Below are 14,888 nucleotides of genomic sequence, written 5' to 3'. Positions count from 1 at the left end.
ATATAAGGGGGAGATGCTCCGCAGTGCAAGATCTACTCGACGATCGTAGTTTTTATGAAAGGAAATTCTATTTGATTCAATATCTTATGTATTTGTTAACGTTGAATCTCTATTGTAGATGTCGTATGACTTTTAAATTAATGAAATATTTTTGCTATTCAAAAAAAATAAAAAAAAATAAAAAAACTGATTACGAATACCTTATAAGAAGTATAAAATAAAAAAGAGAGAATATAAAACACCAAACCCAACTATAAATAGACATATTTTTATATACAAAAGGAAGGTATTATCTGGTCATACAACAGGAAGAGGGAAGATACAAAGGGGCAAACTAAATAGTCAGCTCTCATCATGTATGGACACATGAAGTAGAGGAGACCAGCTTCCTTAGCCTATTTAACCTATTTAATTTCTTGAGGAGGAAAGTAACAGAGACCCTCCATGACAAAACATAAGCTGTAAAACAAAACTAAACTACAACAGACAGCAGAGAGTCGGTAATTCCCCTTTATATGCTGCCTACTAGCTTCATCCATATTCCATACCATATCACAACTGCTTACTATCAACTTTTCCCCTCTTCCTTGATTCCCTCTTTTCTTTACTGCAGTTTGGTTGTCTATTTTCTATCATTATTTTGACTTGAGCTAGGGTGATTTTTCAATTTCCTCTCAAGATTGCAGGATAGCGAAAGCTAGCAACTTGGTCCCACAGCAGATGACTGCTCCTCTGAGGCAGCAGGCATTTCAGCATCAGTATAGCCTGGTTTTGCTTCCTCTTCAACACTAATTTTACTCTTAGGTGAGAGACGCTTGACTTCTTCAGATGTGTAGATGAAGATTTTTCTGACCATGCTGCAAAACTCCCTGAAAACAAAAAGACTATCAAGTCAGAAGCAAATGTTTATAATAACACAACTAACACACCAAATATTCAAATTGTTGGCTGATAAATTCTACTTAGGCCAAGGCTTTTTATTTATTCCATTTTGTCAATGATTGGTATGTCCATATGGGATTGGGGAATCTGCATCAGGAAATATTCTTATCTAACTTACTGCCATGGATCGTCTCCAACCATCATCATGTCATCCTCATCATCTGTGTAGACAACCTGCCATTTCCCTGATGAACAACAAAGCTCCCCTTTAATATCAAACAGCTGCTCCAGTTTCTTAAGGAGGTCATTATAACAGTCAAAGCGAGTCAGATCTACTGCCCTCCCAACAGCCACACCTTGCATATGAACCTGATATAATACCATTAACAGCAATATTAAATACATTTCAATATATCTGAAAAAGCTAGTGGAGATGTAAAGTCTCCATGTTCCACCTTTGTTTCCCCCTTCTTTTAGGACAACGTAAACAATTAATGGGCAAAAGGCTTACCATCTTAAATTCTTGGTTTATAATGGCAAATAGCTTACCAAAAAAAAAACAAATAACAAGTTTCTCTTGGAAAAAATACAAAAATAAGATTAATGGTTCTATAATTCTAAGAATTCAGAATTGAATATTTTAATGCAAAAGTACAAACTATGTTAAAAGTGCCTCGCAGTATCAGAAGCTCATACACTATGATCAACAGAAATCTGGCTTACAATGGCCTTGTAATCAGACAAATTTTGATACTTTGGACCTTTGGTCATGGAATCATCATCATAGTTACTACTACATAGTATTTCAATATTAAACATTCCTTATCCTAATGACCAAAACTCTTTCACCCAATATTAAACAAGATTCCAAATAAACAACACCAAGGTAAAACAAAAGCTAACTTCACAATAAACAACAAAAAGAAATCAAATAGCAAAAAGCCCAAGGTATAACAGGGAACCATAAAAACAAACAGACCACCTCACAAATAATCTAAACAGTGCACATTTGACTGCAACCCATGCATCTCTAACTAGCACAGAAAGAGAGCTATACTTCAAGGAGTGTCAAATTAGAATTTACAAGGTTCAGTTTAGCCCCATCACACTCTGAAATGTTGTCTTTTTAACCACTTTCAAATTCAATAAGAGGAGGCTCAGTAAAACGGCAAAACAAGGACACTAATGAACTATTATCATATTTATCAATGAGAAAACAGTTACCTTTGTGCATGTACGGCTTGGCTTATTCAGAGAAGTTTTGTCAGGATCACAACTCAGGGAAGGTACATCAGGTCGATTAACATTGGATCTATCAGATTCAGCTTCCAGAGATGGAACAGGTTGATCCTCACCACCCCTAGTAGAAGTTTCATACAAATTGGAATGATCAAAAAGCTGAATTCCAAATAAACGGCAGCCAGCTCCACTACTCTTTCTCTTTTCGCCAGATTCTTTGTTTACAACTGAACCAAGCGACTCTGATGCATTTTCTGCTATATGGGACCAATAAATGGAATGGCTGGATAGCGCAGGAAGGGAACTGTTTGCTGTGAAACCTACTGAACCAGCCTTTGTCACAGAAGAAAATTGATCACGGGTACGGTCGACTTCAGCACATGCAGCAGCAGGAGATTCAACCGGAGACTTCCAGATTCCTAACAGAACAAGAAGAATAAAGATAAATAGAACACTGTATGTAAAAACATTGACCCAAGCAAAAAAAAAAAAGAAATATACCCAGTGCAGACAAATCTGTCGCTGACGATGGCATCACCGCAGGTCGTGGCCGCTTATTCCTTTGAGTAGGCTGGGAGTTGCTAGAATTATTTGCTACTAGCGGTTCCAATTCCCAAGGGGAAACTCTCTCTGGGCGCATAATTGATGAAGGTTCATCCCATTGAACCTGCCAAGGGATGCATCAGATATAATGTAGCACTTTATGACACTCGAAACAACTCAGTCAACCTTGAAAACAAGTAATATTTGGTACTAGTAAACTCCTCTCACTAGCCTCAAGTTAAAATTGATGTGTATGTGTAGCAGGAGAATATCTCACACTTTTACATGACTGCAAAATTATTTAAACAGCACTATATGTGTTATTCTCAGGAAAGACCTATACCTTCAAAGATCTCCATTCAGAGTTGGCCCAACTTGATGATGAAGTATCATTGACACCAACAATTGTGCCACTGAACCTGTCAGATTACAGAAGCAAGCAGATAAGCAAGTAGATATAGTAAAATATAAGGCAAGGCCCAGCACGATATATACCTTCTCTCAGGAACTTCATCACCTTCGAATCTCATTTTGAACCTCATCCCAACAGAAAGCTTGTGGCTCTTGGCCTCAAGGTACTTGTTCACACTCACAAGGAACTCAGACCTACTAGTTCTGTCACAATAAAGCCTCTGTCAGAAATTTATGTAAACGGAAACAAAGAACTATGGAGTCCAATGATCAAATAATACACTTCATCCTTTTCACAAAATTGCAACACTTTCAAGATGCACAATGTTTTGAGTAACAAGAGAGAATGTATAAGGGTTGTTAACCAATAAAAATATAGAATAAGTATAGTTTAAATGTTATAATTTAAGTGATGGACAAAGTGCAAAATACATGCACTATGAGACCCCTACAAACAAAAAAACAAACAAAACAAAACAAAAAGAGAGAGAGAGAGAGAGAGAGAGAGAGGTAAATCCCAATTAGTTTAAAAATTTATCTCTGCTTATCCATAAAAAACAAGTATGAAGTAATACAGGTTAATGACTGCTTCATTTTTTATAAAAAAAAAAATGAAAAATAAATATAAAGAGAAGCGGTTTTTGTATCCAATACTGTTCATACTGTATAAGATGTCTGATTTATTTTTAAAAATGTAACCAGAGCAACTAGCATGCTGCACCAAGTTAGAGAGCTACAAACACCAACAAATAGTGATTTTTGCTCTGTTGGAGTGTAGGAGTTAAGTGCCTAACAGCTATCTATATGCAGCATCACAAACATATAAAGGATCAAAAGTGAAGAAGGAAAAAAGTTAAACTAACACAAACAAAAAAGAATGATAACATCACCTAACAATATTAAAGGCAAAATGATCAAATAGGTGGCATCCAGACATAAGCAGCCATCAACAGAGAAGCTATCCTAGTTTCTAGACTCAATTACCAAGGAGTGGGTCCATTATGTATTCCTAATAGATGTCAGCTAATGATTTCACACATAACATAAACCTTTATTTAAAACTGCAACAAAATGGATGGGCATGCTATGACTAGAAACTAGGATGTACAAAATTAAATTAAAATTTCATGAACCTTGGCTTGTAGAAAACTGAAAATAAGGTTCCAGTTTGAATTGCATGGGCTGCTGTGGCAAGGACACCAAGGTGCATGCTATGACTAGAAATAACAGAAGACGGCATATTGTTCAACTGCCTCATTACCCTCCTTACTCCAACACGCAGTTCTCCATTTTCACCTCTGTCAATAAGTAAATAGGACAGATAAATTTGGTATTAGAAAGTCAAGTAGAAGGCATTAATATATCTACTTTTTAATTCTAATATTTAATTCCAAATATGGTGTTTGGGAATAACTAGAATTTAAATTTTAGAATCAATTCATCGTGTTGTTTGGATAGACTAGGATTTTACTTTCACATTTGGATTTTTCAATTGGAAAAAAAAAAAAGTAAAATGCCAATAACAGTCGTCGTCCTTCCGAACATTGCGAACTCCAATTGCTCAACAATGGCGATGCAACACTGAGAACTCCAAGATAAGTTCAACAATGGCGATAAAGTGTCGAGAACTCCAATGGCGCCGAGAAAAAAGCAGCAATATCGCCTTGTACCTGATCGTGGTCTTCTCGTTAAACATTGCCGTTTTCTTCGATGAAATTAACTAATTAAGGTTAAAATTCATCATCACTAGTTCATCGGAAAGTGAACACCCTACTTTCTTCCAACGACTAAGGTTGAAGCGGTGGAGCCAGGAGGAAGAACATTTATATAGCAGAAGAGAGGAGAGAGAAAATGTGAGTAGCTTTCATGTAAAATTAGAGAGAGAAAATGTGAATAAATTTCCTGGAAGTTGAAGGTGAATAGATAGTACATCACTTGGAATTGAAATAACATGGTTTTAAGATGGATTTCAAATTCTTTGGTTAGAGCTACTTTTGATAAGGCTGTGGAATTGAGCCAAATTCAATTCCAAATGCTTTGAGTTTCCAAACAGCTAAATTGGGACAAATCCAGCATTTGAAATGAAATGACAATTCCCAAACAAACCATTAGAGATTTTACCTCAAAAATATAAATGCGTCCCCAGCAACTAGCTTCTTGGAACTGACAAAAACACTCCATCCCGTAGTCAGTAGATGGCGTCTTGGTTGCCCTGCATAATATCCTTAAAGATAAGCAACTTTTGCAGATTCATAACTTGGAATCCCATGAAAGCCAAGAGCAGCAAAACTGATTATAGACCAACAAATAAACGATCACTCTGGTATATGCAGACTGTACAAAAGCATTAAGAACAACTGTGGTACCCATCAATACCTAAAGGAAGTAAAATCATGGTAACACATCATTTTCAGCCATACATGTCTAGAAACCTACTAGCAGTAGAAATTTTAATCTGTGTGATACTACGGCATCTTGGTTCATCGAATTGCCAAGTTGAAACTCATGTAATAGCACCATAATAACACAAAGATCAGGTAAGTAATCCAGCACATCATATTAAGGTGATACAGATGAGAAGCGGAATTTTGAGTTTGTCAAAAGGATTTCATTCCTATTAAGCAGCTTCTCAAGCTTAGCTTCAGGGCTATCAAGTTCTTCCTAGCAGAGCTTCTACTTTAGAAAGGACTGCCAATACTTCTGATCAGTGTATAGGCAAAAGGTGACATGCACCTTTTTCTTCCAGATAAAGGCAATTTTTATGTTGTGCACAAATTGTTTTTCACCAAATTTTGTTCTTTTTATTTATTGCATTTCACTTCAATGAGGCACACCAAAGGCACAGACCTTTCTATACATTTCTTCTGATGTTCCAGGCATTTCCCTTGGTCTTTGTTAAAGAAAGTATCAACTAACATACTTCCCAAAAGAAGTATCAACTAACATACTTCTTTTTATTCATTGCGCCTCACTTCAATGAGGCGCACCAAAGGCACAGACCTTTCTATACATTTCTTCTGATGTTCCAGGCTTTTCCCTTGGTCTTTGTTAAAGAAAGTATCAACTAACATACTTCCCAAAAGAACAACTAGGTACAAAAACACATTGTCAGAAAATACAGGTGTGCTCACCTCGAAAAATGTGACGGAAATGCCACTCACTACCATGGAGATCTGTAGCCACAAGCTCTTGCCAAGGTGGTTGCTGAGACATATCCTGCAGAGTGAAGAAGTTCAGCATCAAAAGAACAGAATAAAGGAAAAGGTATTATAAGCACCAAATTGTCCATCTTCCCCTTAGAAAGATGTTAATACTGTTTTTTTTACTAAGCAAACTAACAGCAAGATATAGACATTCATATGCACCTTTACTTAATATCGTCAAGAGAACCTACTTTCCTATAACTTTTTTCATTAAACAACGGGGTCCTGAAAATTACTAGATTGAACAGAAAAGACTAACCAGGGGTGGTAAGCAATCATCTGCATGCCTCCGAAGCACAGAGAATCCACCATGTGTGCTAGTATCAGAAGCTGTTAATGTCTTGCAAAATGAATGCACATTGCACCTTGGAGGATCTGCCACTGGTTCATCAGGCGTTGTAATCTCACTTTGCTGGGAAACAGGATGACATTTAATTTTAGATAAACATTGATAATTTTGATAAGATAAACATCAATACTCACATAGCTGAAACAGACTAAGGTTATATAGCCCAAAATAAGCAGCAAAATAAACTTGCAAATCAAATTCCTATTGCTATCACAAGATGTAGATGACCTGTGAATCTTGTCTATATATTGTGAGAGTGAGAGATAATTCAAAGAGAAAGGAGTTGAAATAGAGACTCACATCTCTTTCAGGAACCAGAGTTATCTGAGCATAAACTTCATCTGTTTCAGGTTCAGCCTATACAACAAACATCAAACCAATTTCATCACACACAAATCAAAGAAGCCTTAACAAAAGGGGAGAAGTGTATAGACAAAAGCATCCACCAATCACAGTGATGGTAACAATACAAACCCGAAGTTCAATATGAGCCACTTTGCAAAGTATTTTAGATGGCAAATTAAATGAAGGCATCTGCTGTTCCAATCCCTGATGTGTTGATGCTTCAAGCTGTAGATTGAAAAGGGTTATTCACATCAGCAGAATAAAAATGTATAAATCTTATTTGACCCTATATATATATATATATATATATATATATATATGTTGCAATCAAAAATTCTGATATATCCTTATCAACAATGTAAAATCAGTTACAACACAATTTTGCCCATCAGTATCTCACTTTTTCACCCATATAACTTTCACCCTCATGTCTCTATTCTTGTGCTCTAAAATAGAAGCCATGGTTTCATTACCCTCTTTATCCCTGACATTCTCTCTCTACCCTCCTGAATTTTCTATCTCCACTAGGAAGGCCACTTCCAACAAACCAGATCTAAAATATGACTACCACAAATGGAAAAAAATATGAGTTGTATATCATCGCAACAAAATTTAGAGACCAAACACCTGAACTAAATTTGTCGCTGCATTTTGATGCTTGTGGCTATTGATCTAATTCCTCCCACTGACACAACTACTTCACCGATTAATAAGACTTGATTGCTAACAGAGGTGGTGGGGGAGGTTATCCTGAGTGCTACATGCAGGGAAGGTGTCTGGCAGAGTAGGAATAAAAGCCGAGAAGACTTTGTTTTCTTCAATGTTAAAATGTAATCTGAAAATTTATATTTAGTGGCTTGATGTTTTACATTTCTTTCTTCCCAAAACACAGCGTCATTTGTTATTTTTCAACAAAAAGGTGAACATTTTTTTTTACAAAAACTACAAAACTAAATGATGCCGAACACCCCCCTCCAAAAAATACATGTAACCAGTAAAAGTAGTCGGTAGTAATCATCACATCAGTTGTAAAATTGTAATCAATAAAAATCAGTTGTATAAATACAATAAGTAAACTCATGCAAAAATAACACTAGTGAATAGGAGTGTACAGATTAAGACCATACTTGAATTCAATCGATGTCACTATCTTTGGTAATAATTTCCTATGAATTCATTAGTTTGGTATTGAATAAAATGTTAGTTGTCATAACTTTTTTTTTTAAAAAAATTTATGATTTAGAGACATAATTTGTCTCCAGCCATTCTAAGTTTCAAGTAGCAAACCTTATCAAAGACTCATACACAATTATTTGTCTGCCTCTCTAAACTTCAGCATGCAAACAAGTTAAAATAAGCCCTCCCCTCAGCCACCCCCCCCCCCCCCCCTTCTCTCTTTTCTCCCCAGCCCAAAATTAAAAGACAGATTTAAAGTTACTTCATGAATGAACAATAAAAATAAAAATAAAAAAAAAAGACATTCAATTATATTTTTAATTAAAGAGTAGCTTAAAAGAGCATGAATTCATATTTGAATTGTTCTTAAAACTGAGGGAGAGTACATAAATTGTACAGAAAGTTCATCAATGCAGCAAGAAATCCAGAGTTTTGAACAATAAATTAGAATTAAAAAAAAAAAAAAATAGATCCACCTACCTGCTCCATGTGACCTTGAGGAAAGTAGTAAACACGCTCCCCTTGGCGGGGAACATTTACAAGGGGTCCAGCACAGGCATACCAGAGTTCCTTGTACAAAGCATCTGTACAAGATTTGGCATGAAATTAAAGACAGGAGGGAAAAATAAACGTGATTTATCAGGCAATCACAAGAAACTAGACAGCAGCATTAAAAGTATCCAAGCTGCTTCCAGAACTTGAAAAGCAGAGCCAATTTTTCCAACAATAAATCAAAACGTGGACAGAGTAGGATAGAAATTTTGGACCCAAAGAAATTTTGACAATCAAATGCACCAACCAAGCCCATGTAACTAGTGTTCAACCTGATATTACAGAATTAGACACCAATGCCACGATTATCCACCAATAAACCACCCACTAGGCACCAAAATTTCAGATGAAAAAAATCACAAAGTTGCTTTTCCACATAGCACAAAATAATTTATGGTTAGAATGTGATAATAAAAACTGGTATCAAAAAAGCATATTTATAGATGATTTAGTAAGTATTATGATAAACAAATAAAAAAAGTACATGATTTATTTGTATTAGATATAACATAAATCAATGTCAAAAACCAGACCAAAAAAATACATCTTATCTATCTTTTTGGTCTTGGTACCAGATGAACTTCAGGGGATTTCTATCCAAAAGAACCCTTTATGATAATTACAGAGTCACCCAAACCGGAAACACACATTATACACCATAAATGCTCTATCTAGTATGGTTTTAAATAAGATCTAAAAACTTGATATCGGATCTGTATACAAGTAAACAACCAAATCTTTGTTTTAAACATTAGAAACATTAAACTGATACAGGTCGTTGACAGTATCACACAAACTTGACAAGTAAAACTCTAAATTAGAAAGAAGACAAAGGGAGGTGGTTGACTGTAACACAGAAACTTGACAAGTAAAACTCTAAATTAGAAAGAAGACAAAGGGAAATGGTAAGAAATATTTTCATTAATGCACAATCCAACATCATAGACATAAGTCTAAACCGAATTCAGAAAAATGAACTATTCAAAAATAAGATGAGCTAAAACTTCCATATACAAATTTCACACGTATAAAAGCATATATTGAGAATTAAATTAAATATCTTGAGTGCCTTTCTCACAGACAATTTGCCTAAAGTGGCTAAAACATCAATTGTGCTTATTCATGTACCCTATAGGATAAGCAAAATTCATAGTACACAGACTGAAAAAAAAAAACAAATCAAACCTTGCTCTGCCTGTCCAGCAGACTGATGAATGCCTTGGAGCGCCATGAGAAGCTACCGAGAGTCACACCAGATCACCCTATTTATAATAAGAATTCCTTCCTGAGGTTGCGTAATGTACAACTTGTTACTGCAAAACGTGTAAGTGACACTGTGAAATGTAGAATAGGTCACTCTGACATATTAAACATGAGTACAGCCAACAGGTATTCTAGTAGAGTATTAGACAAGTGTTCTCGGATCACACTTACTAATCAAATTGTGAGTGATTAACAGTAGTTAATTATTACTATACTTTTGACACATGGCACAATTAAGATGATAGATATATTGCAGGGATTAGACTAGGAAATTAACATATTAGACAACATTGTATCCTTCTAGATTTACGGAATTAATCACAATTGGCACCATTGATCCAATTCAAGTCTAACAAGCAATGCAGTTTAACATTTAAAGATCAGTAAGCTTTACCGGGGATCCAGAATCAAACTTCTGTCACATGCTTTGTATTTCCATCCTCTTCCCCCCCCCCCCCCCCCACCCGTTACTCAAAACAACTTCCCTGACTTTGAGGCCTTGAATGGCCCAAAGGAAGTAATAATTACAACTGGCTATTATACCAGGGTAGCAAATAATTCGAGAAGAACTATTCCAACTGAATATATTCTTCAAGACTCCTCCGATATTAACTACACACAAAACTAAATTGAGATATACACTACCTCCAATTCAAAATAATAGGCAAAGCCATTTTTATTGTCACGTTTTCTCTATAACACCTAGTAGTTCATAAAAATCCCCGCCCACCATCACTGAGCTTTATATCATTTGTGGCCATTGTTTATATATAAGTATGCTTTAACTAGACAAAAATGAGTTTTCACTCCATACTATATATAGGTCTTGTTTGGCAAAAGTAGCGGTAGCGGGTAGCTTTTAAGGTAGCGAGTAGCGGTTAATTAGTAATGGGTAGAGGTTAGCTGTCAAAGTAACGGTTAATAGCATGAGTGTTTGGCAAAAGTAGCGGTTGCAATACCAAAATATATCAAAATTCATATAAATATTGTTTTAAAAGTAAAAAAAAATTCCAAACGCTACTCGCTACTTCTAAACGCTACTATTTTTAACGTTTGAGAAAAGTTACCTAAACGCTATCTCTATCGCTAACCGCTACTAGAATCGCTACCTTGCCAAACAATCTTAATTTTTTTTCTAATAGTGTTTTGAGTGGTCAAAACGCTAACCGCTACCTCAAACGCTAGCACCAAGGGCCATAGTCATATTCTTTAAGGAAATGCATGAGAATTACACAAGCAAACAGATAAAAAACACACTGGTTTGAACAATACAGAATGTGCAAATTCAATAACCTATAAAAGACAACATACATCGCTCAAACACGGGTGAATGGAGCCCATCAATTCGAACACGTAAAATCATGACATATATATCAACCATACATTGTTTATAAAAACCCCTTGTAATATCACAAACAACTACTTAGATCAACAATAAAAGTTCACTTTGACATTTGCAACTTTCATCAAGTAAGGTTAACATCAAATCCCAGTAAATTTCATCATACCCCAGTAAAATCCCATAAACACCCATTTCCCAAATACTTTTAAAATAAATAAATAAAAAATAAAACCAAAATTCAGCACTAAATTCAACTTAAAAATAATGCTACAGATTCTAATGAAATTAATTGCTACAACTAAGCTAAAAGATCATAAACTACATACCTCAACAAAAGGAGGACCGATCTGAATTAAAATTAGATCAAAATGACCCATAAATCAAGCTCCAATTTTAATAAAATATTAAAAAAAAAAAAAAAAAAAAAAATAGGATACAAGTACTAAAATCAGCTATATATCTCAGATATTCAACTAAATAAGCAAAAAATATATATAAATTTGAGGGAATATAAAACTTACGGGAAATTAGGTAGAAAAAAAAAATAGGGTTTTGAGAAAGAAAAAAAAATAGAGGACAGAGAAAATGAATGAAAAAAGAAGTGGGTATGGGGGGAATTGGGAGGTAAAAGGGTTGTCTGCAGGAAAGAGATGTGGATTTGGATCGTCTTTGCCTGGTCGAAGCCGACAGCTCCTTCCCCTCCCTTCAATTATTAATTTATTTTACTATACCAGTCAATTATTACCTTTTTTTTTTTTTTTTTTTTTGCATAGGTTTTTTTTAAAAAAAAAATTGTTAAATATAAAAATTGTACAAAGTAATCCATACCACAATAGTAAAATCAACGATAATTATATTTATTTGAGTTTTCAATGAATCTAAGCCTCTAAGGTGTGTTATATGGGTAGTCTGAATTATTTTGCGAATTTAAAATTAGACTATTTGAATAAATGTGTGATTTTTTTAGTATTAGAAAGAAAGATTTTTTTTTTTTTACTTCTTTATCTTCGTTCAATGTGTTATATGTGAAAAGGTTTAAATGTTCGGAGTAAGTTAACAATTCGAACCGACATGTTTTTTCGAATGAACAATGTATTAATGAGGTTTGAATATTTTTAAATGGTAGGAACGAAGAGTGATTATCATGCAATGCGTGATGTGTTGGCCAGTTTTTAGAGAGGGAGTGGGGTGCAAGTTTGGTCCCCCCCCCCCCTACTCCAAATGTCCTCACCTAACCTCTCATGTGAGTTTGACACTTGTTGATTTATTAGTAGATTGATTAATTTTTTTATTTTAGATTTAAAATAAAATGGAAAATCAAATCTCCCACATGGAAAGATGATGGGAATTTTGGTGAGCCTTTGCCTATTAATACCAACCTTGGGAGTTGGGATTCTTCACTTGAGTAAGTGTTGAAAAAGGCATCACATTGTGTAACCTTTGAACACAAATACTCGGGTTTTGGTCGGGTCTTGCTATTTCCAAGGCAATAAACCGAGTTTGGTGCTCGCGTTGCGGGTGGACTTCGTAGGAGGTCTCCGTGTGAGTGGAGCTAAGGGACTTCCGAAGTAAGAGCTTAATTAAGTGAGCAAAGCAAGCTACAAAGGTAATAATCTCTTGCTTAGTCTTGTGTTTATGTTAATTATGCTTTATGGTTATAATTATTATGTGTTTGGTTTTGGGTCGGGTTTCTTTTTGCGGTGTGTCAGACTCACTGAAACCCAACACAACTCACACCAAACGAATCCACCTTCGCAACCCACAATAGAGCAGCCGTCACCGCTGCTTCCTTCTCCCTCGCTAACCCTCGATCAACCGCCAGCAGCCCACCTCACACACCAATCCACAGTCCAACTTTCCGCTACCAATCACAAACAAAGCCACCCGCAACTCCACCAAACACCCACAAAACAATTGCAGTCCCTTAATCTCCACGCTGCTAGTTTGCAGCCATAATCCGCATCATTTATATATCATTCGCCCACTCCCATGCTCCTATTTCCGCCAATCGAAAACAACAATTTCAACTATTTTTTCCTAAAATCAAAGAAAATCCAACTTCAATCGGGTTTTGGCAAACTTTTGAAAAGTTCGGTTAAAGTGCCTAAAAATGTCAAAACAGTCAGAATCATTCAAAGTTTTCTAATTTGAAGAGGAGTGGCGAGACACACCCATGGTTTGACCGAACACACCCATAGTTTGGACACACCAACCTTCGGTTTGATTGAAAATTTCACGAGCTCTATGTGTGATTGTTAATGAAGATCGAATGGTTTTGAACTGTTGATTTGATGCTCGATGATAGACGATGAGGATGAGCGGTAGCGATTTGATGATGGTGATTGATGATGAAGTTTGGCGGTGATTGTATCACGAGATTAAATCCCCATTTAGAGCAGCCACAATAGAAGAAGAAAATGGTCTGTTATTTAGGGGAAAATTATAGGTTTATTATTTTCCTTTTTCCTTTTATTTTATTTCTCTTTTCTTATTTCCTTTTCTTTTCTTAATTTATTTCCTTTTCTTATTTCTATTTTCTTTCTTTTTTATTTATCTTCTCCTTTTCTTTTATTCTTTTATTTTTCTTATTTTTCCTAGCTTTGTATAAATGCCCATTTTTGGGGTAATTAGAATAACTATTTTTTTTCTTAATTAGTTTTAGGAGAGCTCTCTCTCTCTCTTGGTTTAGATTAGGATTAGAGTAATTTAGAGAGAGAAAGTGAGGGTTTCTCCATTGTTGATCTTGGATTTTGAAGAAGAAGCTTAATTAACCTCTTTGTAGACCTTCAACTTTAATTAATGAGAACCTCCTTACTCTTTTCTCTTTATTTTGCTATTTAATTAATGTTTTAGTTGTTAGTATTGCTTGTTAATCATGTTGATGCTTGGTTAAATTAATTGTTAATTAATCTTGTTGTCAGCATAATTAGTGAGTTTTTTCCCCATTAAGGGGATGGTTGTTGTATAATTGGATCTTGAGCATATTTTAGGGTTTGGAGTTGATTTGTTTATGATTAAAGTCTTTATATGCTTGATGTTCTTCAATCTACTTGCACAATGCATGTTGTTAGTTGATTGAGGGTGAATTATTGCTTAATGATGCGATAGAGAACCTAGCAAAATTCATTTGTGTCAACTATTATTTGATTGACCTCCTAGTATATGGTTCTGATGTGACAACATAGAGGCTATGTTAGAAGAAGCAATTGACCCCGATAGTTGGCTAGATTGGACCTTACTTCGATATTCAAGCATGTTTAGTTCATGATTAATTCAAATTATATGCCCTTTGCTATGCTTGAGTGGATGCTATGCCTAAACTGTTTCCCCTAGTGTTCTATTTCTTGTTTTAGCATATTTAGAATTTAGTTTACTTATCTCCTATTTTGGAATAGCTTAGTTGTTGATAACATTTGGTGGTGTTCATTCATTCCCTGTGGTTCGACCCCTATGCTTGCCTTATACGTACTCGTATTAGGTTTGTTTAGGTTGTATAAGTTTTATTTGATTTATGGATAGCCATTTGACGACGTGTTTATTCCCTTATCAATCTAATATTTATACAGGTTAGTCTTTGTTTTGA

At 35.2% G+C, this 14,888-nt stretch overlaps 1 protein-coding gene across 2 annotated transcripts; it reads right to left on the bottom strand.

Moving 5' to 3' along the window:
• Nucleotides 1-234: 234 nt before the first annotated feature.
• On the bottom strand, nucleotides 235-11,982 carry LOC145555509 (auxin response factor 1-like). 2 transcript variants are annotated; one of them, XM_081617250.1, is made up of 15 exons: nucleotides 11,827-11,982; nucleotides 9,886-10,013; nucleotides 8,629-8,732; nucleotides 7,102-7,197; nucleotides 6,928-6,984; nucleotides 6,538-6,690; nucleotides 6,207-6,291; nucleotides 5,197-5,287; nucleotides 4,209-4,373; nucleotides 3,160-3,279; nucleotides 3,008-3,083; nucleotides 2,623-2,788; nucleotides 2,107-2,540; nucleotides 1,061-1,251; nucleotides 235-869 (listed from the first exon to the last, which is right to left on the bottom strand). In XM_081617250.1, the coding sequence occupies exons 2-15, from the start codon at nucleotides 9,929-9,931 to the stop codon at nucleotides 698-700; spliced, it is 1,956 nt and encodes a 651-aa protein (XP_081473376.1). In that variant the 5' UTR covers nucleotides 9,932-10,013; nucleotides 11,827-11,982; the 3' UTR covers nucleotides 235-697. The 2 variants fall into 2 exon arrangements, with proteins under 2 accessions (XP_081473376.1, XP_081473372.1); XM_081617246.1 differs by having other exon boundaries at nucleotides 11,632-11,968.
• Between the last annotated feature and the right edge of the window lie 2,906 nt (nucleotides 11,983-14,888).

The sequence above is a fragment of the Chenopodium album genome, chromosome 1 (genome assembly GCF_948465745.1).
Source record: "Chenopodium album chromosome 1, dcCheAlbu1.1, whole genome shotgun sequence".
In the NCBI taxonomy this organism is placed as follows: domain Eukaryota; kingdom Viridiplantae; phylum Streptophyta; class Magnoliopsida; order Caryophyllales; family Amaranthaceae; genus Chenopodium; species Chenopodium album.
This window is presented reverse-complemented; position numbering and strand designations above follow the sequence as displayed.

Coding starts and splice junctions, on each gene's coding strand:
- LOC145555509 (XM_081617250.1), bottom strand. CDS start 9,931: ATGGCGCTCCAAGGCATTCATCAGTCTGCTGGACAGGCAGAGCAAG. Junction 6,292..6,537: donor ATGATTGCTTACCACCCCTG/GTTAGTCTTTTC, acceptor TTCACTCTGCAG/GATATGTCTCAGCAACCACC. Junction 4,374..5,196: donor GACGCATTTATATTTTTGAG/GTAAAATCTCTA, acceptor ACTTATTGACAG/AGGTGAAAATGGAGAACTGC.